Source organism: Eucyclogobius newberryi, unplaced genomic scaffold (genome assembly GCF_026437365.1).
Source record: "Eucyclogobius newberryi isolate DKJ021-1_F unplaced genomic scaffold, fEucNew1.0.hap1 SCAF_11, whole genome shotgun sequence".
Lineage (NCBI taxonomy): Eukaryota > Metazoa > Chordata > Actinopteri > Gobiiformes > Gobiidae > Eucyclogobius > Eucyclogobius newberryi.
The window spans coordinates 22,656,696-22,682,238 of NW_027315735.1; the positions used below are offsets into that span (position 1 = coordinate 22,656,696).

At 41.5% G+C, this 25,543-nt stretch overlaps 1 protein-coding gene across 2 annotated transcripts in view; it reads right to left on the bottom strand.

Annotated features, from left to right (window-relative positions):
- Nucleotides 1-1,222: 1,222 nt before the first annotated feature.
- The window catches only part of nexmifb (neurite extension and migration factor b), a 64,986-nt gene continuing 40,665 nt past the window's right edge, over nt 1,223-25,543 (bottom strand). Inside the window, exons 2-4 of one of the 2 annotated variants that reach the window (XM_072438618.1) lie at nt 12,787-12,917; nt 4,221-8,361; nt 1,223-3,701 (exon numbers count right to left, since the gene is read on the bottom strand). In XM_072438618.1, the coding sequence (XP_072294719.1) occupies nt 3,320-3,701; nt 4,221-8,361; nt 12,787-12,871 (4,608 nt within the window). In that variant the 5' untranslated portion in view covers nt 12,872-12,917 and the 3' untranslated portion in view covers nt 1,223-3,319. Of the gene's footprint in view, nt 3,702-4,040; nt 8,362-12,786; nt 12,918-25,543 lie in introns of those variants that run through there. The other variant, XM_072438624.1, reaches the window with a different exon arrangement.

Here is a 25,543-nt window from a genome sequence, read left to right on the forward strand (position 1 = left end):
TAAATTGCTGTTTGTTTTCAGTGAGCTGCTGAAGCTGCAGCGTCACTCTGCGGCACTGCGTGCAACTGCGTATCCTGGTTTGACCATGAAAGCAAACGCTCTTTGTTTATTCCTGTCTCCATCTGCAGAGACATTTCAAATCCCTTTCTCACTGCTTCCGTGAGGGAACACTCGAGGCCATTTTGATAACATATGTGGCAAACAGCCTGAACCATTTTGACCCCAGGTTTTAGGTCCTCATTAGAATTATGCCATAAATGATCTTAAATAGGTCTAAATACAGCGTCACCATCTCCAGGGCACATGCTTAGTATATACACCGAGCAAGCCTGCTCAGATAGTTGGTTAGGGTACATGTCATGTAGATAGAAATATAGAAAAAATATGATTAAACAGTGAGAATATTTTTAGTAGGGTATAATTTTCATCAAAGCGGCCAAGTAATTTGGCCTCTTTTTATGTATCCACATTGAATAAAACGGCACAATGTATTTAAATATCTCTGACTACACACTGGATGTAGTCTTAGCAATTTCAGCAATGTCAAATAGGCTAAGCAACCAGGACCCCTTTTATCAATCCCCACAGGTGAATCAAAATTGTACTCGACAGTCCCTTACATTATTTTCTTTTCTTTTTTTTAATCTGTTATGGGTGAAGAACGAAACAATGCTAATACCACATGACAATTTCGGCATATATCACAGGATCTGTTTATGGTGTGAGACAGACTCTCCGGCTCCAATTAAGCATGCCAGAATGAGTTGCAGTGTGGACCACAGTAGCCCCTCTCTGAGTTATGGATGAGCAGTCACTCTAGCGATGCCTGACCCTGAGTTCTAATTAGATATGACATTAAAATAACATGAGCTAAAGCCAGACTTGTGCAGAAATTAGAAATGACTTCCATTGAAGGGTTTGAATATAGCAAACGTGTTATTTGGAATAATTAATCTACATTTTAAATTTCACAATCTGAAGAACAGCAAGAGGAGCTTTATTTGGAAAGTTACGCTGTTCTCGTTCTGCGCTTCCTGTTTTGATAATAAAATATCAGTGTTACATCAAAATTAAATAAAATAAATAATTGATCAGTAGACAAACCATTTCACGCTCTATTGTGTGTGTGTATTGAATGAAATAATACAAATGAATTCTTGTCAGTGTAACTGTATGTATTTGACAGAGACATAAAAAATACAGACCAGATCTATTCAGAAAGCAGCATTCAAAATCTTATTTTAATTTGTATATTTACTCCATAAACATTATTACAAAACTCAGCAAGTTACCAATATTACATTATCACCATACAGGCTTGATCACAAATATTTAAAACCTTTGCAACAGTTACAACAAAACCAAAACAAAATAATACTCAAATAATTTACATGAAAATCTATAAAACAGCAAATTGTTCACAAATTATATTTTTTAAGTTTCATTTTTTCTTGCTTATTTGTGTTTTGCACAATAACACAACACTCCCACAACAAGATCATGGTCTTATTACAAAACTCCCAACAAAATGTAAATATTTCTAGTTTTCTGTTGATACTTTCATATTTTGGTTTTTAAAACCAGAAACTTGTCGCTGTAATATCCTTTCCATTGCCCAGAGAGGCGCATAAAAGGTTACTCACACACACAAATACTTCACAGCACTTTCTAAGAAAAATATACACTTACAAAATATGTTACAAATTGGCACACAAAAAATATACAAGATTTTGTAGTGTCAAGAGTTCATTAAGATTCCTTCAGGTAACAACTCTAGACAGTATATATAAAGCTCGGTAATCTTTTAATGAAAAGAAAAAAGTAATTTTCTGATGTCAAAGAATAATGAAGTGAAAACATCTAACCTAACATTTTAATATACATTCATAAAGAGGGTTAGGTACCTTATATATTTTGCATTTCTTTTTTGTCAACTCTGGGAAACAAAAGATGAAAACAGAACAAAAAACAAAACAAAAAAATAACTTTCTTAGCACCATTAACATGAGGCAGCTCAACAGTGGCACACTTTAGAACAAAAAAGAAGAAAACTAGATCAAAACAAATATGAACTCAGATAAGTACATTCAATTTGACAATAGGCAGACAATGAGAGAAGGCAGACTAAATGGGCACGTTGCCCATGTGGAGCTTCCCAACAGCAGCTTGTCTGGGTCCTAACCCTGATACACTAGAGGAACAAAACTAATGATATGGTAAGAGGATAAAGAAATGATTCAGTCTTGCAAAGTGCAAGCGTCAAATAAGGTAGGTTGTACAGCAGGATTACCAGACCCAGTTTCAAAGGGTTTGTCCACTATCCAATGCTAAAAAGAAATACAAAATAGGCCTCTAAGACTGCATTTTTATATTATATGGTAGGCTATCTGTATAGTGTTAGATTTTTCCACATTTCACCTTCGAGAATAAAATATGTTTTTTATTTACCTTATAAAATCTCATCGTCAATTAATGACACAATTGTATGGTCCATATTAGACTGGATTTAGTGAACAATTATGCAATGAATGTCATGTTTAGGGCCAAAGATATTGAAAGGTTGAAAGGTTTAAATGCTTGTTTAACTTGTAATAAGCACTCTGCCAGAACTTCACATAAAACATAAATGAAGCACTTGTGTAAACATTTGATTAGGACATAATAAATGAAGCATGTAAGTACACTGCAAATGACGCGTTGAAACATGTAAAACATAGGACATTAAAAATGGAGTTAATCCTAAATCATAATTTTCTTCATTTACAAAATTACTGATGCCAACTGACTTCTTTCACATTTTATTTTAACTGCAAATCTGTAACTCCTTATGCCCATTGTCTACTGAGCTGTGCAGAATCTCTTCTTGTAATAAACTGCCATGATTTTTCAGTACAAAACAGTTGAACGAGGCACAGCCCCGCCTGACAGACTATTCATTGCCTGTACCGTCAGACATCCGCTCTACTCTTGACTTTGTCCAGAAAAGCTCCAATGAACACGATGCCTCTGATTCTATGGCAGACTTCAGCGTAGATCCTCCCTTTGCTTATGTGTTGATGCTTCTCAGTGCCAGGCGATGTTGAGGTAAATTTAATTTGGCAAACAAAGTGGGGAATTGAGGAAAATTCATAGTCTTTCTGATTTGGTTTAGTGAGTGGCAGACTACCACTGCTAGCTGTTGGTGCCTTTCAACACAGACGAGTGAAGTGTCCCAAATAAAATACTCTTTCAGTCTTTGTAAGGATTTCTAACCCGAGCAGCCAATATTCCATTGGATAGAAAAAAGAGGAACAGCCAATATTCACACATATATAAGAGGTCATTTACACAGCATTGTTACTTTTGGCACATTGATTTTAAGATTATAATTATCTTTTTTTTGCAAATATTGCATGTCCCTGTACAACAACATTGACAAAAATACTCTGAGGGTGGAGCTTTTATGAACTTGCAAGGCATAAAAATGTAAATTTAACCAGTCCTCTAAACTCCAAAAGAAAAATAAAACTGTTGAAAAAAGAACAGTAGTCATTCCAACTTTGAGGGTAAAATACATAGGTCTGATATGTCGTAATACAAAATTGTCCCATCTTGTGTTTTCAAGATGTCTTGGGCTTAATATTGGCTCATTTGTGGTTGGTTTCCCTCTTGAAATGAGCCAGGCAGTGTATGAAGGACAGCAACAACAGGACATCCATATTCTGCATACAAAAACAGATGGGGAGGGGTGTGTAGATGTCACTTTATGCATTTGTGTAAATAGCTACATCTTTAGGGAGAATGGGGAAAAATACAGAATTCAGGGGAGCTAGTTCTGCTGAGAAAATATCAAAACAAAGTTCTTCCAAAAATGCGACAAAACTGTTATCAAGGCTTATTCTTGTTTTTCTTTTCAGACAAAATAAAAACAAACAACTATAGGAACAAACAAAGCAGAAACAACAAAAGCAAGAAAAATGCAGCCATGGTCGTTTCAAATCTCAATCAAGCTCGACACAATCACTCGATAGGTAGTTTGCAAAGTACAAGAAAGTTTTTCATGCAGATATTAATTTCTTCTTCAGGGGGTCAAAGGAAGTGGGAGTAGTCAGGGGAAGGAAACGTAGTAGTCATGCAGCTCTGGCATAGCGTTGGTGTAGGTATGCATTGGGAGGAAGTTTGAGCAGGTACTGGAGGGAGAGTGAGAAGGGGTGCGACAGCTGCTGATAAGAAAATATTACCTCAGTTTCTCAAAAGAGGTCATCAGAGTTATGTCCTTATTTGGGTCCCTCTCAGCTCGCTTCCCCTTCAGCGTTTCAATGCGAGGGAACTTGGCACTGGTCTTATGGCGGTACAGTTTTTTGTGTGCGGGACCAGGGTTAATAAAGTTGGGTTTGTCAAACATGTTGCAACCAAGAGCGAGCTGAGGGAAAAGCGGGTGGGAGGGGTTGAACTTGGCCTGGTTTTTGCCCCCTTTTCCCCCTGACTTTCTGCCTCGACCAGCACCTGCAAGCACCGCTCCTTTCTTTTTCAGGTCGGCCTCGGTGCCCGCCAGGATTTTGAGTGTTTTGAGGTTGAGACTGTTGGCCTCGGGGGGCATGCAGGCCTCAGACATGGGGTCCCACAGTGGCTCTATGGAGGCCATCATGAACCTCTGGACCTCTGCCATCCCCGAGACGATGTTTGACAGGATATTGGACGGCTCCTCAAACTCTCTCTGGTCGTCCCCCACCAGACTGTTTCCCTCGGACCAACCTGGTCCAGACCAGTCCCTGCTGCTGCTTTCTGTCATACCTGCCCCCTCCGCTTGGTTCTTCGCTACCTTACCTTCTAGCATAGCCTTTATCTTTTTGGTGGAACGTGAGCTCTGTTTAGACGTTTTGACCTTGTCGGACTTGGGAGCTCTGGGGGTGCGGGCTTTCTTTGGGCTCTGTCCTGCAGGCTGCTTGTAGTTACCTTTTCTCTTTGACTTTATAATTTTGGCACCTGTCTGTTCATCAAATTCTTCCCCTGGCATCTCTTTTTTGTCCAGGTCTAGGACATCCTGACTGTTGAAGTTGTGTAGAGAGAACTGTCTGTCCTCTGCTGGATAGGTGTTTGCCGTGTGCTCTTGTTGCTGCATAACTTCACAGTTCCACTTTACATCTCTATTACAGTCCATATTAATGTCGTTCACATCCTGATATTCTCCACCATTTCCAGGAATCTTCATTTCTCTGCCCATCACCTGTGGGGATAAGTTTGGTGTCTCTGGAGGAGACAGCTCAGACAGTGACGAGTGTCTGAACTTGTCAGGGGTGAAGTTGGAAATATCCAGCAGGTCGGAGGATTCCCTGAGCGGGGTAAGAGCATTCACACTTTGCTGAATCAACACTTTAGGACTGCAGTGAGCAAGGAAAGTGTCTCGCCCCTCCTCCTCCTGCTCACGCTCACAGGACTTGAGGCTCAGGGAGCTGTAATTGCTAGAGGAGGCTGACAGAGAGCCCACTGAGTCATAGCTGATGAGCCGTCCATTGTCTGTGCACAGAGAGCCTCTCTGGTATTGCACCTGGCCCTCTACGCAGGCTGACTGACACACTTGCAGATCTGCCCCAGGCTGCAAGCCAGCCTCAGTCAGGTAGCTCTTGTCATAAACCAGCCTGTCAGCCTGTGGGCTCAGCTGGGTGTAGTTAGACACTGGCAGGCTGTCATTCAGTGGCACAGCGGTGGGGAAGTTGTTGGGTAAGATTGGGGTTTCAGGGGTCTCGGGCCCAAAGCTCTGGCTGTGACTTGCACAGAGCTGTGGGTGCCACACTGGAGTGAAGCTGGAGCAGTTTTGTGGAGACTGCTGCAGCTCTGACTCCGAGGGAGGGGACAAGACACAACTCTGAGCGAGCTGCAGAGAGGAGAACTGCTTCTCCTCTAAGGACAGCCCCAAAGGATACTGTTGTCTGGGAGGCTGCTGCGGGAAATAGGGGAGGCTGGCAGCAGCAGAGGAGTCTGTGGCATCTAACAGGGTCTGCAGGTAGCCCCCCGGGATGACAGAGACACTTGCCTCTGCCTCCTCTGTAGAAGGGGCTTTGGCAGAGGAGCATGAGGATGAAACAAAGGGGAATTTCTCTTCTTGGGTTTGAACTGTGCTAATATTATCAGGGAAATTGGGTTTGACTGTAGCTGAGCTCTTCGCTTCCTCAAGCTCAGCAGTTGGCTGCTCTGCCTGTGCCCCAACAGCACAGGCATCCGATTCATCTGCCATGCTCCTCCCCTCCGCTCCTTCTGCCTCTTTCATTTTCAAGCTCCTCAGCCTAGCTTCACTTTTGAATTTTCTTATCCTGATTGTTTTATTTCCTCCCAATCTCCTCCTCTCTCTTTCCTCCCTCTGCTGGGAGCGACTCTTGGCTGTGACTGTGTATGTGATAGGGTTTGTGTCTATTGTGGCTGTGAGGTCTGGGGCTGCTATTATTCCCGCCAGTATGGGGGTGACACGTCCCTGGCCCTGATCAGAGAGATAGGAGCCCTGTGCAGCTACTGATTGCTCCACAGCATGAATCCTCTGAACCTTAAGCCTGTTTGCTATCTTGTATTTCCTTTTGGGATGACTAGAATTAAAAAGACGATGGCGTCCATTTAGATGAAAACCACATTGTTGTTTATCTCTGCCAGCCAGCTTAAGCTGCTCCTGTCTCTCTCTTTGCTTCTGCTGCCAGAAATCCTTCAGTGGAGCGAGTGTCATATATTTGTTTACCGTGTCTGCATCTAAGCTCACAGTAGCATTTACTGGATCCAGCTTCCCCAGCTTCACTGACATGAGCCTCACTCCTTTAAACCTGTTAATTATGATGTACTTAATCACAACTGGAGGCTCTTTACGACAGGATTTCCGTCGCTTTTTGGGACACCAGTCTACATCCTCCTCCTCTTTCTGACCCGCAGGACCTTTTTCTTTTTTCTCTGCATTTTTTTCACTTTCTAGCGAGTCAACATCATATAAGTAATCATCACTGTACCTAACCTTTCTCTTGGAGCGTAAGCCATAATTAAGAGGGTTCGATGGGCTGAGAAAACTTGTTGAGTGACCCTTTTTATATCTCCCTTCCTGCAGTGTGTCAGAAGAAGAGCCGGTGCACGAGCTGTCATCACTGAACTCCCCTGACTCCTCTGTAGAATTGAAGTCCATTAGGTAGCTCACTTTAGGAGTGGACATGGGGGATCCCTGGGAGCCATCCAGGGGGCTCCCGCCACTGCAGTCCCCGAGCTTAGCTTCCTGTCCTGACTCCAGTATTAGTCCATCACTTTTAGGCTCATCGGCACTCCTCCTCAGAACTGCAGCAGCCTCCTCTTTTTTGGCACAATTAACCAGGACACTTGGGAAAAAGTTAAACTGGGTCTCCTCTTGGAGCACATTTGTTTTTTCCCTCATGTTATCCTGGAAAGACTCATAACGAATCTTTAGAGAACAAACATCACTGCTTAAAGTAGAGTCATCATCTTCATCATCAAAGAGGTTGTCAACATCTTCTTCAGAGAAGAGATTGACAGACAGTTCATTTTTTGAACAAAGGTCCAGCAATTCCATTTTGCTCTCGCTGATGAATGACTCAAAATAGCCCCAGTCCTGGCCTGCATTGGCCAGGAGAACCTCCTCCCCGCTCACTTTATCTAACAACAGTCCTTCGTACAAGTTCTTAGCAGTTGCCTCATCCTCTGGGTCATCACAGTCCTCTGTTGTTTTATTTCCATCCGCCCTCTTGCCCTCACCTGAGGCCTTAGGCAGAGGGAAGTTAAGTAGCTGGTCAGAGAGGAGCTGTTCGCCGTAGTGACTCACAGCCTCCCCCGCATGGCTCAGGCACTGAATGTTGATGTTGTTTATGTCAGAGAAGTCCTCCCGGCTCACATCGCCTATCCTCAGCCCTGTGTCTGCATCAGGGCCTACAGTGTGCTCGTGGAGTGGGTTGGCTATGGGAGTGGGGTCAGCGGCGTCGCGTGTCTCTATGAAGCAGCCGATGCAGGTGCGTGCCGGCTGCAGCAGACACTCCTCTGAGAGCGTGGGTGCACCTCCGGACTCCATCATGGCAGCAGTCATTGGAAGGGTAGCAGGGACAGGAACTTTACTTTTCTGGGACTGTCCTGACAGGCCCCAGGAGCTGAGAGCAGATGTGGAGGGGGGAGTGGGGTGAAGGTGGGGGGTCACACTTGGAGCGTCATGAGTGGAAGGGCAAGTGGGGGGTGCTGTCAGGCTCAGGGAGGGCTCAGTGCCCAGGGGCAGGGGATTGGGTGGGGAGGCTGCAGTCCTCTGGTGCGCTGGAGCCCCTGGTGAAGTGGCAGGTGGAGATGTGGATGGAGGGAGTGCAGGCGCATCAACAAGTCTGCACAGGCTCAGATCAGCACTCTGCTCACATACACCTGCACAGAAACAACACATTTCATACTTTTAGACAAAAGCTTTAACAAATGTCAAAGTTACATTTTATTGTCTCTCTTCTGTGCAGTTTTATTGACATTTCTTCAACACTGCTCAAAACATTTAGGGACAAATAATCCACTTTCACTCAAAATGTCCATTTCAGATGCAAACATTAGTATTTTTTCTTGTTTGTCTTAAAGTGTGAAAGATTTTACCATGGGAAGGTTATAAAATTAGCGTTTTAATGCCATTAATTATAAGACAACGAACAATTATTTTATATAATTTACAATTGTACAAATAAAACAGTATAATTTTAATTTTGTAGTAGTGTAAATCTATAGATATACACCATACTATTTGCTCCTATTTCCAATAAACTAATCAAACTATACCAATGCAACAATGGATGAAATTGAGAACGAAATCATTGAATTATGCACAGGTCAATTGTGACAATATCTTAATCAGTGCGACAATCAAAACCCACAGAAGCAGGCTGTAGCAGCAGGCTCATAGCTTTGTTTGCTCTGGATAATTAGATGAGGCAGGTTCGTTACACCTGGGAGATGGCAGGCCCATATGTTGGAGACTGAATCACCAATGTTATCTACACCTGTCTTCTCATACCCTTTGAACAAACTGCTACTGCCACACAATTTGACAGAACTGAAAACTAAAAATATGTCTGATAACAACAATGTTCAATGGTATAGCCCAGTATTTCCTAATCAGGGGTACGGGGACCAGCAATGACAAGGGGGGCTTAGAATGGTTTCAGGTTTCAAAAGGAGTAATTATATGTCGTATTTAAATAGATATGTTTTTTAAGTAAATTTAAATTATTTAACAATGTTTTGGAGGATTTTGGACATTGTTATCATTGAAATAAAAAATGTAACATCAAAAATATTGACAATGTACTTTTTTTGCCTAGTATACCTAGGTGGACTTGGAGTGTGAGACAAAGCTTAGCGGGTACTCTAGACAAAAAGGTTGGGAAACAATGGTGTAGCCTATGTCTTGGCTTGTTTACTAGCCTTGTCTGGCACGAAATTCCTCTATTTATTAGATCAACATTGGAAAAGAATAAACCAGGTCCAAACCTAGGCTAAAGGAAAGAAAGACACAAAGAGACACACATATTGCTGAATAAATCTGTGACCTCAATCAAATTTCAGTGTCATCTAATTAAGTTATTCCTGAAATCTCTCACTGATTTTAAGCCCATAAAAACTTGTCAATGCCTCTTGTCACATCTCGGAAGCTAAGCGGGGATAAGCCTGATTATTATACAGATGGAAGACTGCTGGAATGCCAGGTGCCACAGGAGGGCAGTAGTGCATATTGTTGTTGTGTCATTGGGCAAGACATTTCACCCACCTTGCCTCCAGTGCAAGTATGCTGGAGTGTGAAGGAGTTTGAATGCGGGACAACGGATGCAATGAGCCCAGGGCTACAATCCGGCGTGTTTAAAGCATGTGTATCATCATGGGTTATTATTATTAACATCATCAACATGCACTTTCCCAACCCATTATTATTATTATTATTATTATTTAATAATAACAACACATAATGTCCCATAAAAAACAAGCAGTGGCATGCGACTGTGTCAGTGCCATCTCTGATGAAGAATCCCTTTGCAGAAATAGTCCTCTTTTTCCTCTCAGTCAGAAAACTGCTAGCAGCAAGTTGTCAGAGGCTGCAGGAGCATCACAGCGAGGCGTAAGAATCAGCTCTCTCGGTCTGTGAGCCCAAATGACCCTCAGCTAAAGCGTGTTAGTGGCACATGTTATGTTGGTGGATGTGTCATTCTAACATGGATACGGTTATGATTAACATTTACTAAAGTCATTTTTTGATTCAAAAAATGTTCTCCGACCGCTTTCTCTACTAATATGAGAATTGCATTTGTCGTTTCTGTTACCTGCCCTAGGGACAACAGATGGAAACTAGCATTTTTGCTATAATAAACAATTAAGTGTTCTGATTTTATATGTATTTTATCACAAAAAGTAAATAGCTAATTGATTACAAAAATAATCTGCCTTACAGTAGATTAAACATTTATTTAAAAAAAATATTTTTATGCTTGAAAGGAAATGCAGTTTGCTGTGTAACATGGTGTATAAAACATAAAACTAATACTAACATGAAAAGTTTTAATTGCTGAAAAACACAACACAACACACAAAACTCATCATAAAAAAAATTGCATTCCCTGAGGGGAGTATCTTTGGTCTGCACCATGTAAGTTTGTCAGCGTGCACGGTGCAGCGACAGAGTGAGAGTATTGGCTTGGGGGTTTGGTGTTATGGAGAGGCCATCTGTCTCCAGCTGGACCATTAGCTCCTCAGCTGTTCAGAGTGTGCCACAGATCAGGCAGACAGATCAGGCAGGTATACGCACACATGGGCCCTTACAGTCATGACAAATCCAGTTTGACATCAGCGGTCAAAGGGCATCCACTGCCTCACATACACTCGTTTAGAGCATCATATCTATCGGGGTCTGCACAGTATGTAAAGAATTTATTGTAAGTGCAAAATCAATGGAACCATCTCAATATCCTCTATGTATAAAAAATAATATCAGTGTTCTCCATCTGACAGATATTTAACCTATTATTGCACATTTTATAGGCTTTATTAAATCTGAATGTATTAGTAATACATGACTTATATTTCTGCTTTTACAATATTTTTTTGGTCTATAAAATCAAATTATTGTCAATCATAGCTGTAACAATGTTCAAACAAATCACATGTTGTTGCTTTTTAAATTTATTACTGCCCTAATATCTACCACATCTGAGCTGGCAAACCGTCATAAACAGTCACAAATTTGCTGCCAAATTTTAATATCTCACTTGCAGAAAAATCACAGCCCGTCTCCTGTTCAAAGCCTCACACATCAATATGACACAGTTGTAGTCGTGTATCTACGATGAGGCCTCTGAGTTGGACTAGAACAGAGCCTGGATGTGACACCGCGAGTATGCCCAGTCTCCAAGAAGCATATGGAGGGACCCTGGCTGCTGGCAGGTGGTGCTGCTCTTCTGATGATCCCAGGTCCCTGCCAAACGCTGCAATGCTAGACAGCTCCTCCACTGCCAAACCAAACCCGATTACACTGGACTAGTTGCACTCAGGTCTTTCTGGGGCCCTGTTTTAGGTGCACAGTGAGCGTGCTCTGTGACATGGACATGAGATCAGCTGCTGAAAGTGCCTGCAGCTAATATACTTAATACACAGACAAAGGGACCAATTTGGATCTCAGATAAAAAAAAATAAATAATAATAATAATAATAATAATTTACCTTAAAAACGATGGCATTTTAACCAGATTGAGGTCACTTAATCTAGCAGACAAATTGATAAAGGTAATAAAACATTATTAGATGATTCATTGATTTTTTTCAAATGTCAATTAGTCACTATAATTCTGATTAGTTGTTGCATTATATTTGCTGACTATATTGGCATACAACATTTTCTGTCAGTTCTCTGTCTGTATATGATGTGCAAAGGGTTTACTTTTCTAGCTTCCTGGTTTGATGAGGAAAACAATTTCTGGTTTGTGTGCCACATCATTTTCTTCAGTCCCTCATTTTAAACTCATGACATTTTCCCAGTCCTATCTCATCCTTGTTACAGGCTTTAACGTCCACAAACTGACACGGCAGCTGCAGAAGAGCTCAGGCACCTCGGGCGTTCGCTGTCCCAGCTGCAGATGTGCTTGCTATTGCTCTGTCTTCACTATATGCCATTTTGTGAATGGTGGAGGGAAATCAATCCGGCCAGCACAGGATGTTCATAATAAGTGGTGAGTAAGTGTGGCATGATTCATAGCTGGTCTCTTTAGAGCACTGGCAATGAAGCTGCCCTCACCTCTGATCCTGAAGCTTTTTATATGTTACTCTCCTTTCTTTTATTATCCCCCCTCCTTTCTCTCTCTTTCTCTGCTGGCTGCTTTGAGAGCGACACAGTAGGGACTGAGCTGCACCTACTGAGCATGACCACAGCTCAAATAAGATAACTCCTATCCTGAGATTACAGAGGCAAACTATAGGGGGCAGCAGGCAGTGGCGGAAGACAAACCTATTCTACTTAACAACTGTGGCATTCATACAAGTCAATTGTAAAGAAGGAGAATTCAGGTGATAGTGTCAAGAACGCAATGAGATGTGCTGTTTCTTTTTATATTTTTCTATTAAAAGTATTAATGCATTTCATGTCTTTGACATTTTTTTGCAAGAGCTAATCCCGAAGATAAATCTTTAATTAAAAGTTCTTCCATGAGTTTTAGTGCTATTTACCTTTTACAGCACATGCTGACAGAGCATAATTAGACTAAAACTTCACCCGGTATTATTTCAGTATTGTGTTTTTTTTAGGCTGGTAAAAGGTTTAGGTTTTACCTGTGATTTGTGCAGAGTTAGTAGTCTGTGGTTTGGAAGTCTTCACAATCAATGTGAGACCGCTGTCGGTTAACACATCCATCATTACAGGCTGGAGATGCTCTTCCTACGCATCATTTTGCCTCTCTCACCTGTTGAAGGTAGAAAGGAGAAATAGATTAGTACAATAGAAATATTCACAGTCCAGGAACAACATCAGTAATGTAAGTCGGTGTAATCCCTCATTCGTCCAGGCGTGTTCCATAGTAGAAAAAGCTTCAGTTGTAGTCATCTGGACTCAGTTAGAAAAAATATTTCTCGACCTAAATTCTTTTATTGACAATGACTCTTGGATGAGAGTCGAAACGTCTATTTTTTCTAACTGAGTCCAGATGACTACAACTGAAGCTTTTTCTACTATCAGTAATGTAACTATGCCTGTTAAGAATTACTCTTTACGTATCATTCAATACATTTCAGATTTTCTGTGCAGGTTCAATATTTATAAAGTGTACCATTTCTTTGTACTATTTGGTTTTCTTTGTTAGTATGATGAGTTTAGTATGTGAGCTGTAGAGGGTCAAATAATCTGCAAATGGTGAACTGGGATTATTTAGTTTTATCATGCTTTCGGATCAGACAATGATACGTTTAACCAGTGAAATCAAATTTATCGCTGCAGATGACAGATACGTATCACAAATTAATTTAAACTTTGTAAACTGAGAAAGTACACAAAGCATCTGCCGTTAAGATTGCTATAGCAACTGTGGGCCAATCTGTCCTATTTTGAGCTTCGTTACACATTTATAGCAATAGTTGTTAACCTGTGCAAACCTTACGTCAGTGGCTCTGAGCATATTTATTTGCTGTAATTAACTGACTCCATTCTTGGTGTGTGTGGCACAAAGGAAGAAACAAGTCACTGGCATATTATTCTAAATGCAGCAGAGGAATTGTGTTCATATACAGAACTAAACATTTCAAACTCAATTTTGATACTAAGAAAAAGGCTTGACATTCAATACCCATTTTCAATAATAGCAATGTTCTTTCTATATATTACCGTTTGGTAGTAGTAGACTGTTCCAAAACTATTCAAGAAAGGTCCCACTTTTCAATCAATTCTTTGACAACCCGATTCATAAATGCCACTGCTATAATCTCCCTCCTAATAATGATTTAGTTTGAGTTTTATATGGAAGCCCCTCCTTTCATCAAGCTTTGAACCGGCACAATAAGTTACCTCCTGTGGCTGGATTAAGACGCAGTACAGCTATATAAAACACACTTGTGCTTGGCCCCTGGGTTGCCTATATTGTTTTCTCTTCTTCCCGTCTTCAGCTCTGTCTCGGGAAGGGGATGGGGAGCAGAGAGATGACAAACGAGGTGGGGAGGGGATCTAATAACCTCAGCTTGTGCCATGAAAGGGTGAGGAGGGAGGAGATTAAGCCCGACAATAAGACAAAGGTAGAGCGCAGCTGACTATACGAAACAACTGCTGTTCTTTCGGCTCATTTCTTTGTAAATGTCATTAGCTGCTCACTGACCGCAGAGGAGAGCTACCTGACGGGCACCGTGCTTTAGGTTACACACAAGCACCAGATCAGTGGGTAATTACCTTATGAGGCGTTGAATGTGCTCATGTGTGCAGCAGGTACAAGAGGCCGGCAGCGCCACAGCCTTAATCTCACCCTGCTCTTCACCCAAAAACTGACACGCTGAAAGAGGTGGCTCAGTTTTTGGAGGTAACATTTTGAGGTTATTTGATGTAATTTGAGTGCATTTTGGTATAGCTTTTTTATTTATCATACTATCACTATCATTACTGTATGCTGTGGACATACATTTCCCACACAGATTTGATGAGTAGAAATAGTAAACATAATAATTTGACTCTTTTGGTGATGCCCCCAGATTTGGTAGTGGGATGCTCACAGAATATGGCAAAATTCTCTGACAGAAGAAATATTCTGTATCATCACACTTTGCGCTCAGATTGAAATAACATGTTTTCTACGACAAAAGCCAGTTGAATTTTGTTTAGTTCCTCCGGATCCAATGAGCCAGTTTTCCTATATTTCTAAATGCAGCAGTCCTCTCACAGGGACAGCCCATTAAAACGGCTGGGCAGTGCATGTCCCCACAGCGGCAGTGACAGTTGGACTATAGAAGACCAGCCAAAACCTCTGCACTCACAGTTTGTCCATCCAGAATGTTTAAGGCCAAATGTAAGTATTGGACAGAAGCCCCAAGGCGGTGTGTCTAGAGCATCAGCGTCCACAGGAATCAACTGTGCATATGCAGTACTACACACAAGAGAGAGAGAGAGGGAGAGAGAGAGAGCAAGAGAGAAACAGAGAGAAGAGAGAGGGAGGGGGGAAGAGGAAGAGGAGAAAGAGGAGGGGAGAGGCAGCGAGAGGTAGCAAGAGAATAAGCCCGCAAAGAAACCTCATGTGCTTTTATTTTGCACATTATTCATCTGTCGGCCTTTATAAGTGTCTTCAACAATGCAATAGAGAGTATAGAGAGATTGCAGCTAAACCAAGTGAGCACGTCCAATTTAGCCCAACAGTTAAACCTGGTGCCCTGAGTTTAGAGCTTTAAGAGTCACTGTGGCCAATAATCAACAAGGTCATTAATATGTACAAGGCTGCAGAGCTACAACTTTACACTTAAGTTTTACAGTGGGAATCAGACAAAATATGTGTATATTTTTTAAGAATAAAGTGTTGGATATCTTGAATCTTGCAAAAGTGTTTTCCACATTTTGTCATGCCACGACCACAAACTTTGTATAGGTATAAGTGTGAGGTTTAAAACAAAAAACAAAAAAAAACCTATAAAACTGCAGCGTACAATTGCTGTCAGAAGTTGCCGGATGATTGTTGAAAGATTTCTAAACTCTAAACCCAGTAATCAGTAAAAAGGATCAGGAAAAGTAATCTAAACTCAGTATAAATGAATCTGTTCAGTGAAGGCCAAGGAAGTTTAAGAGAAGGTTGAGGAGCAAACAGCATCATGGAGTAAAAAGCAACACACCAGACAGGTCAGGGATAAAGTTGTGGAGAATTTTAAAGCAGGATTAGGCTATACAAATATTTACTAAGCTTTGAACCTCTCACGGAGCACTGTTCAATCCATCATCCGGAAATGGAAAGAGTATGACACAATTGAAAAACCCACCAAGACATGGCTGTCCACCAAAACTAACAGGCCGAAAAAGGAGAGCTCTGATCAGAGTTTACTTTAGCTGTATAGCACATTTTACCAACACAAAGTCTCCAAAGTGCTGCTTTGCTGAGTACAAAACAAGCACATGCAAAATATGTTAAAAAATTAAAAAAAAAAAAATGCGTACAAACAAAATAAACTGTATAAATAAAATATAAAATATATAAAATAATAAAAGACCACACAATTCTCATGTTGGGTTAAATGTTAACTCTGGAGGAGCTGCAGAGATCCAAAGCTCAGGTGGACAGGGAATCTGTGCCAGTTTCAAACATGGAGGTGCAGCATCATGCGGCGGAGCTGGACAGGGAAGCCGCTCAGAGTTGATGGGAAGATGGATGGAGCCAAATACAGGGCCATCTTAGAAGAAAACCTGTTGGCGTCTGCAAAAGCCTTGAGACTGAGGCAGAGGTTCACCTTCAGTAGGACAATGGCCCTTAACATAAAGCTAGAGCTACAATGGAATGGTTTAAACCAACACATATTCATATGTTAGAATGGTCCAAAGTCAAGACCTAAATCCAATCAAGAATCTGTGGCAAGATCTGAAAACTGCTGTTCACAAACGCCCTCAATCATCTCTGACTGAGCTTCTGCTGTTTTGCAAAAGAGAATGGGCTAATGTCAGTCTGTAAGTGAGCAAAGCTGGTAGAGACATATTGTACCCTAAAAGAAAGGCGGCACCGCACAGTATCAACTCTGGGGGCTTCAATACTTTTGCAAGCTGCAAGCTTTAGTTTTTGTTTCTTTTTGTTTCTTTTTTTAATCTGGAAATCATGCATATATGTTTTTCCACTTCACAGTTTTGTACCACTTTGTGTTGCCAATACAATTTATTCTAGTTTGTGGTTGTGACGTGTCAAAATGTTGTGCAAACAAACAGCGTTATAATTATAATAGTCTGAGAGAATTCATTATGGACCTAATAGTACCTGATTATAAAATAACCTTGATGTATAGCACTGTATAAGACTTTGCATATTGTTTTTACATGTAACTCTTCCGTGCCCACAGCTGACAGGTTGGTCCCGATTCATAGCCACGTCATTAATACTCCACTGAGGGCACGAGTGTTTAACTCTGCCAGAGGAAACCACTGTTTAAACACCGGCACATTAGGGCCTTGTAATCACTGCATACTCATAGAGGCTTGGGCAGGTGTAGAAAAATGACAGCAATACCCCGGTGACCCAGCCATTGTTCCTGCCTGTGCACTGAGGTCACTTTTGTGCACAATGAGGTACAGAAAGCACAGCAGGAGAGAGAAACACAAACAGAATGATTAGGAGTTGATTTCAGTCTTTTTTCAAGCCACCCCTCCACCTCCACAATGTGTTAATATGCAAGCTGGATAACAAGATAAGAACATGTTTACCATGCTCTATATGGAACTTATCAACTGCAACAATCTAATTCCTCCAAGCCTTCTCTTCAGATTGCCATTTTTTATTTATTTCCCTTGCAATGCCTCTCGGTTTGATTGCGTTTCCCCCAGTGAAGAGCAATGGCTGGAAAGGGATTGGCTGTAATTACAGGAAAATACAAATCAAGGTGCACTACTGTACAAGCTACTGGAGTATTGTATATGTGCTCATAAAAGGCCCATTGTGTGAAAGGCAGGGACCAAACGTCAGTGGATACCCAGCAGAGAAATATCACTGCACCACAGGGACCCGGGCTGATCCAAAACAGACAACAGGCAAAATGGAGACTCCACTTTTCAACACAGGTGTACGGTTACAAAGCTGTCTGAATGTTGGAGACACAGCTGGTGATAAGAGGTTTCAGCACAGAGACCAGGCCAGTTTTGTATAAGAGCCACGTAACATATGTACAAACAGTAATATTATTTACTGTAAGAAAGGGACAGCACTTTTCAGTATGTGTTCCCGGGAGTTCAACAGCATGATTCAGTCTGTATAACTTCAAATTGTTGCTTATTTTTAAGAGGTGCAGTACACAGTTCATTTCATCTGTTGTAAAGCATGAGTGTTTACAAGTTGAATATCTCCATGTCAGTGACTACACTCTCTTCATGTCAACACTTACTTTAAACCTATCCGACACATTTCTTACAGCTGTTTTTGATCATACTGAACTATTTAATTTGTGAAACAGCACAGATGACCAACGTTTGGAGTCAAGCAAGTGATATGAATATTATAAAACCTCCCCCTTTGTTATAATGACTTGCAGATTAGTGTGCTGGAAGGATGCTGCAGCTCTGTCTTTGCTTCAGTCAGGTTTTCCCTCTTCTTCTTCTCCTCTTTCTCTTTCACAAACATGAGCATTGTTCTGCTGAAGGTCAACAGGCTTCCTCACCGCTGATATGTCACTGCTCTCCTCCTCTGAGGCCTGACACATCCAGCCCACCTCAGACGCATGAGTCTAGCAGATAAAACATGTATCATTGCCAGCGCACAACGTTTGGGAAAGCTTTCATCTTTGGGTAAATATCTGGGGGGTAGGCAACAAAGGGATTGGCTTTTCTTTAAAGAGAGATGTTCATGATTTGAAATAATGACAGTTATATACTTTTTTTCTCTCTTTTTTAATACATGAACTTTGGAAGAAGCACATTAACTATATGTTGGACCTGGAATCAAATGTTTCTTGTTTATAATCCAGCAGTAAACCAATGGCGATTTTCAGTAGCTACTAACTTGAGTTCACTGAAAAAAGAATTGTAAAAAAACTGGATAGTAATTTAACTAGAAAAAAAAGTCACATAAACCATATAAATCTAATCAATTTATTTAAAAAATATCACTTAAATATGACTAAATTGGTAACTTGGCAGAAGCCTGATTGACATGTATATCACTCTTGATTTTAGTTCTTTGCATTATCAATCTGCGATGGCTCTCGCTAAAAGTAATTGTGAAAAGTCGTAAAGTTACGACAAATACTTCAAGCTGATTGGGCGAAGCGTCACAACAGAGGAGCAAACTGAGAAATCAAAATTTGCTAAATCCATTTGAGAGAAAACCACACACATCTTTCACATCACCAAAGTGCTTCAATTTGCATGTTTTTCAAAAACAAAATAGTCTGTATTCTGCTTTGCCATGTTTGTTTTGGTTTATTTGGGGGCTTCGCCTTTGACTTTCACCCAAACAAGAAATCTGTCCTCTGATTGGTCACCCAGTGGCTCAAGCCCAAAGGCAACAGCAGGAAACGTTTATTCTGTTCTTTTGTGAATATCTCCGTAATTCATCCTTATCAAAATGTTACCTTTCCTGAACAGTTCTAGACCGGATCTGATCTGTATTATTCAGGAAAATAAAACCATGTGATTGTATACTTCTTCTATACCCTAATTATTGGGTATCATTGTACTACTGAAATCAATATCGATCGAGTTTGAAAATGCAGTATTTACACTACAGTGAATTTACACTCTACACTAAAATGTACAGAAAAGTAGAACTGTCGGTTTGGCATAAAAACAAATTCAAGTTTTAATTTAATAACTTAATACTTTTTTGTTAAAACGAAAAAGTATTAAGTTAAAACAAAAAACATGTTCTCGTTTTAATGACTTTATTCTATTTTAACATGAACATATTCTGCTCATATATTGTTGAAAAGGTCGCTGAGGCAGGGGCACGATCTCTTCCCAATCTGCAGGGGAAAAGCCATTGGTACTTTTCATTTCGCTTGTGTTTAGTGACACACACATGCACATTCACACTCAACTTGAGGACATCTTTTAGACGTTGTGCCAATGCACCTCGAGACAGAAGCGCACATCCAGAGCGCGTTGTGATATTGTTGGTGCGGTGTCTCGTAATCTGCCACAATTCCTCTGGTTGGCAATCGGCGGAGGAAAAGCCCCGCCTGTTGTCAGTGTCACCCAAGAGCGCGCATGGAAATGAGAATTGGGAAATCTTGGTTTAAGATGTCCCAACTGTGTGCTCCAGGGGAATTGTGGCTGATTACCAGATGTAGAACCAACAGAGTCACGACATGTTGGTTGTGCGCTCCTGTTACGAGGCGCATTGGCACAATGTCTAAAAGATAGGCCTGGAACTTATTACAGTAGACCTATGGCATGTGTCACGAAACAACAAGCAAAATGATAAGTGCCTGGCTTTTCCTGCAGATTGTGAACAGATCGCTCTCCTGCCTTAGTGACTTACCCTTAACAACAATGGATATGACAGAAATCTGTCCATTAAAACAAGAAAATGAAGTTGTTAAAATGTGAAACTTCTCATTATAATGTGAAAATGTTTCATTATAACGTAAAAATGTTCTCTGTAATACTTTCTCATGTAAAAAAAAAAGCCTGAAAATAATGTTTAGCCACACTGACATCGTAATAATATGATAAATGTGTGTCTAATTTACCAATAGGAGCTTACATTTTTACCATAATTAGAATGTGTATTGTCCAATCCTGTAAATGTGCTATATATTGAGACATAAAGTCTTATGTCTCCCTTTGGCTGGCCCTCACAATTACACCAAACCAACAAGCCAATACCACTTTCTCCTCAGAGCAACTGAGAATCCTTTCAATGATTCTGTCCCACAAGCACAGCCCAAAATCCCTTTCTTATCTTAATTCACAATACTTCTACCTGTGCCGGGGCCTGTGCACATCTTCTGTCAGCTGTTTGCCTCTGTATTTGATAAAAACCCCTCTCCCGAAATCTCCGACATGGCCACACCGATCTCAAAGATACACTATCCACTCCAGATAATCATTGTCAATCATGTGCTGCTTAAGAGCCCGGGAAGCGGCTGATAGGTGGAGATTCACTGTGGATCAGGATTAGAGCTGGATTTTTATCAGCACTGCACAAACCAGCAGAGGTGATGTGAACGATTAGAGCAGCTGTTAGCTCCCAGACACCGGCGGTTCTCAGGTTTTGTAACATGTAAGCTAAGGGTTATTAGCAGAGGTGGGTGGTATTTTGTCCACAAGATATTATAGTTGTTTTGAAGATATGCAAATAATGTCTATAAAGAGAGAACAATCAAAAAGCTACAAAAGGGTCGCAGCTCAAACAGTGTAAAGTTTATATCTGAACGTTTTGGTAATTTTACTGTCCAATCAGATCAACCCAGATCAACATCAACCTAAGATAACAGTCTGGGTTGATTGTTGGTTGACGTTGTGGTTTCAGGCAAATTATTCCCTTCTGATTTGAAGGAGTTTATGGGGTCTTTTTCCCATTTTTGTGTTGGAATTGCTTTATTGCAATGCTGATGAAACGTTGAAACAACCAGAGGAGGAGCATTTGTTACTGAACTATGATATCGCAGTTCAAGTCTATTTAACTCTATTGTTTTAGACAATTCCATCTGCTCACATTGAGTGCTTGTGTGATAACCACTCGACCACTGAGCAGCACTTCATTTCTTTTTGAAGGTAATCCATGTACTCTGAGGTTTCTATAGCGACAACTTTGTGTAACTCCCTCTTCTGGTGCTGGTGTTTTCAGGGTTGTGTGCAAGAATATAAATAGTTGGCCTATACTGGGTGACAGACGGCACAGTATAGACTGGAGGAGTTTCATCAGTCTGCGGTTGCCTGTGGGTGAATTGGTTATTAATTATATGTATCTTCATTTTTCAAAAGCACCTGACTAAAAATGTCCGTGGTACTTTAATCATGGACCCATAAAGATAGGGAAAGTTTAAGGTTTTTGGATGTGTCTATGTTGTATTCCCTTGTTTATATTATAAACTGTGATAATGTGCAAAGTGTGCATGTTTAAGACGCTATGTTGCTGGCTTGCTGTCTAAATTCTTTAAGGAGGAACGAGATTGCAGCCAGTAGAGCGGAGCATTGGCAAACCACTCGCATCTGTACGAGGCTCAGAGCCCGGCCAGTGCTCTACTCATAATACACATCTTTATTTGAGTAATGTAAAGCTTTTATGGAGGCTTTGTCTTTGTGTTTAGTGCTTAGTGTTTTTCCAAGCTGTAATAAGGAAAAAAGGGACAATTCACCAACGTGAACAAGCAAAAGTGAGTTATACTTTGTTCATGGAGAGCTCAAGTCATACACGGATGGATGGATGGATGCGTATGTCATTCACTATATTTTATATGACATTTATGGCAGATGACCAAATAAAAAATATTCACTGTGATTTTAATATTTGTTCTTCTTAGTTTTTATTTTATTATTGATGTCGGTGTAATCCCTCATTCGTCCAGGCGTGTTCCATAGTAGAAAAAGCTTCAGTTGTAGTCATCTGGACTCAGTTTGAAAAAATAGACGTTTCGACTCTCATCCAAGAGTTATTGTCAATAAAAGAATTTAGATCGAGAACTCCGATATTAATACTGTTCTGTGGTAAGACCCGCCCATTGGGAGGAGCCTTCCTGAAGTAGAAAGAGTTGTTTGTTTCAACAGAAACTCCCCCCTTGTATCTACCGAACTAGCCACTAGGCCAATAGGCCATTAAAATTCTGAATAGGCTAGCTCGGTAGATACAAGGGGGGAGTTTCTGTTGAAACAAGCAACTCTTTCTACTTCAGGAAGGCTCCTCCCAATGGGCGGGTCTTACCACAGAACAGTATTAATATCGGAGTTCTCGATCTAAATTCTTTTATTGACAATGACTCTTGGATGAGAGTCGAAACGTCTATTTTTTCAAACTGAGTCCAGATGACTACAACTGAAGCTTTTTCTACTTTATTATTGATGCATAGGTAACTATCCATGGGCTTCAGTCACATGATTTATTTGTTGTCACCGCCATGTTAAAGACGTCATGCTGTTGCTAATCTCCATTAGATAGAAAAACATAGAAAATAAAATGTAAAATGAAAAGGGTTGATGCTTCAATAGACAGAAGTTATGGACTTTGATCCTGACACTTGAAAGCAGCAACAACTTGCCAAACAAACCTTTGCAGACATTTACATCTAAGCTTCCTCGTCCACCAGCCTGCTGCACTGAACAAGCCCTCAAAGCTTTAAAGAGCACAGGCTTTGTGTGCAGGTGACTGTCTGATCCAAAAATATAACACCCGGACAGTTGGAAATTAGGCTCGTTAAAACTGTCTGCAATAGGCTAATGCATAGGCTAATGTTTATTAGCATAGCCACTCAATAATATGTAAACTAGCTTTAGCCAGCTGCTAACTACCTAAAACAAACACTCACAAACGCTCAGTCTGGGGTTATTTCCTGACCACACTAATACGTTTCAGTTGTAGTCATCGGGCCACTTTTCTTTTTTTCTTTTTTTTTAAACAATACGTTTTGATCAGCGGATCAGGCCTGGGAACTGAGACTACTCTTCTTTGAATCTTAACAACCCTGGGCTATCAAAAGCTTATTGTCACCTAACTGTAGCTCAAGCCCCCAGCAGCCAAGATGGCCGCCCAAGTCAATGAGAGCTGCTCAGTGGCGCATGTCGCCAGTTAGCCTTTAGACACTGCAGCCCAGAAGTGACGTAGGTCTGCGTCCGGTTACCGTACCATGTGATTGTACTGACCAATCAGAGAGAGTTACTAGAGCAGCGCAGAGCACAGTGTGAGATAAAGCGAAATATTAAACAACTGGTTTTAAGAAAACTGAAGGATTTTGAACCGGAAAAAATAAATCTATTTATTCAGTGTTTTGTGGATTATCGCAAATAAAATATAAAATCATAAAAAAAATGTCTAGTTAGTAAACATTTTCACTGTTAATGGAAACAATTCTGGTCCTTATTAAGTACATGGAATGTATGATCTAAAATTGATTTCTTAAATTAATGATTTTGAATCATATAATTCTACAACATACGTCATAAGGCGCTGGTACAGCTGGCAGCCCGGTGTAAACGCTCTCTCTTTTTTCTCACACTTATTGTGCTTTATCTCCTATATTTTGTAAATATAGTTAGTATATTTTTTCTATTTTACTGTACGATAGGGACACGCGCTGGAATAGTTTTTTAATTCAACTGTTTTTGACTTTTTTCGGCTGGATTTGAGCGTTTTTCGTTGCGTTCGTTGTGTTGTGACATGAGCTAGCTCCGAGCGAGCCCACCAGCCCCCCCGCGCCCTCCGGCCGCGCTAAAGTACGGCGTGTCGTCGGTACACGTTTATATACACGTTTATATGAAAGAGGAACTTCACGAACGATCGGGACACGCACTGGAATCGCTTTAAATTAACTTGTTTTGACTTTATTCGGCTGGATTGAGTGTTTTCGTCGTGTCGTTGCGATGTGTCTTGGCTCTGAGTCCCCCGGCTCCGGCCCCGCCCCCCGCCCGGCGCCGTACCGCGTTTACACAAAGGAGGAACTCATGAAACTGAGGAGAACAGTCGTCTTACCCGGAGATCGTCACGTTATCCCGGCGGACATCCTAAGGAAAACGCAACGAAGCAAACGGGCTGGACGTAAACTCCGAGAGAAGAGAGGGACAAACAGGAAGTCGGTTCCCGCCGTAGTCATGGGTAACGTGAGGTCCCTTCAAAATAAAATGACGGAAATAGCGAGCCTCATGCGGTCCCAGAGGATTTATAGGGACAGCAGTGTCTTGATTTTCACAGAGACCTGGTTAACAGCAGAAATGCCAGACTCTATTGTAGGTTTGGACAATTTTCATCTGCTGCGTGCGGACAGAACGAGAGAATCCGGGAAGAAAAGAGGTGGAGGTCTGGCGGTGTATGTGAACACGAGCTGGTCCAAACCCGAATACTGCACAGTGAAGGAGCAGCTATGTAACAGGGATATTGAACTATTGGCTATTGGCATGAGGCCATATTATCTGCCCCGGGAGTTCTCACATGTGATTTTGATCGCAGTCTATGTGGCCCCGTCTGCCAATGCTGAAGATGCTTGTGAAGCACTGCTCTCCTGCACTTGTAGGCTGCAAACACAGCATCCACAGGCTCTCTTCCTCATCTCTGGTGACTTTAACCACGCTTCTCCCTCTTCTGTTCTACCAACATACACCCAGTATGTTACCTGCCCCACCAGAGAGAATAGAACATTGGACTTGTTTTTTGCCAACACCAAGGAGGCTTATTCTTCTTCCCCCTCCCTCCCCTGGGCAGCTCGGACCACAACCTTGTACATCTGAGGCCTGTGTATGAACCCATCGTGCGCAGGCAGCCTGTGGTGTCCCGTGAGGTGAGGATGTGGTCTGCTGAGAGCGAGGAGGCTCTGAGGGACTGCTTCAGCACCACTGTCTGGACTGAGCTTTATGACCCACATGGGGAGGACATCAACACCATCACAGAGTGCATCACGGACTACATCAACTTCTGTTTTGAGAACATTGTTCCCTCCCGGACGGTGCAGTGTTTTCCAAACAACAAGCCATGGATTAACCGTGAACTGAAGGCTCTGCTGAAGGAGAAGAAGAGAGCCTTCAGGTCAGGGAACAAGGAGGAGCTGAGGACTGTGCAGAAGGAGCTGAGGAGGAAGATCAGGCAGGCTGAGGCCGGCTACAAGAGGAGGATGGAGGAGCAGCTGCAGCAAAAGAACATTCAGGGAGTGTGGAGGAGCCTGAAAACCATCTCGGGCTTCAAAATCCCCCCTACCCAGACAGAGGGGGATCTACAGTGGGTGAATGATTTAAATG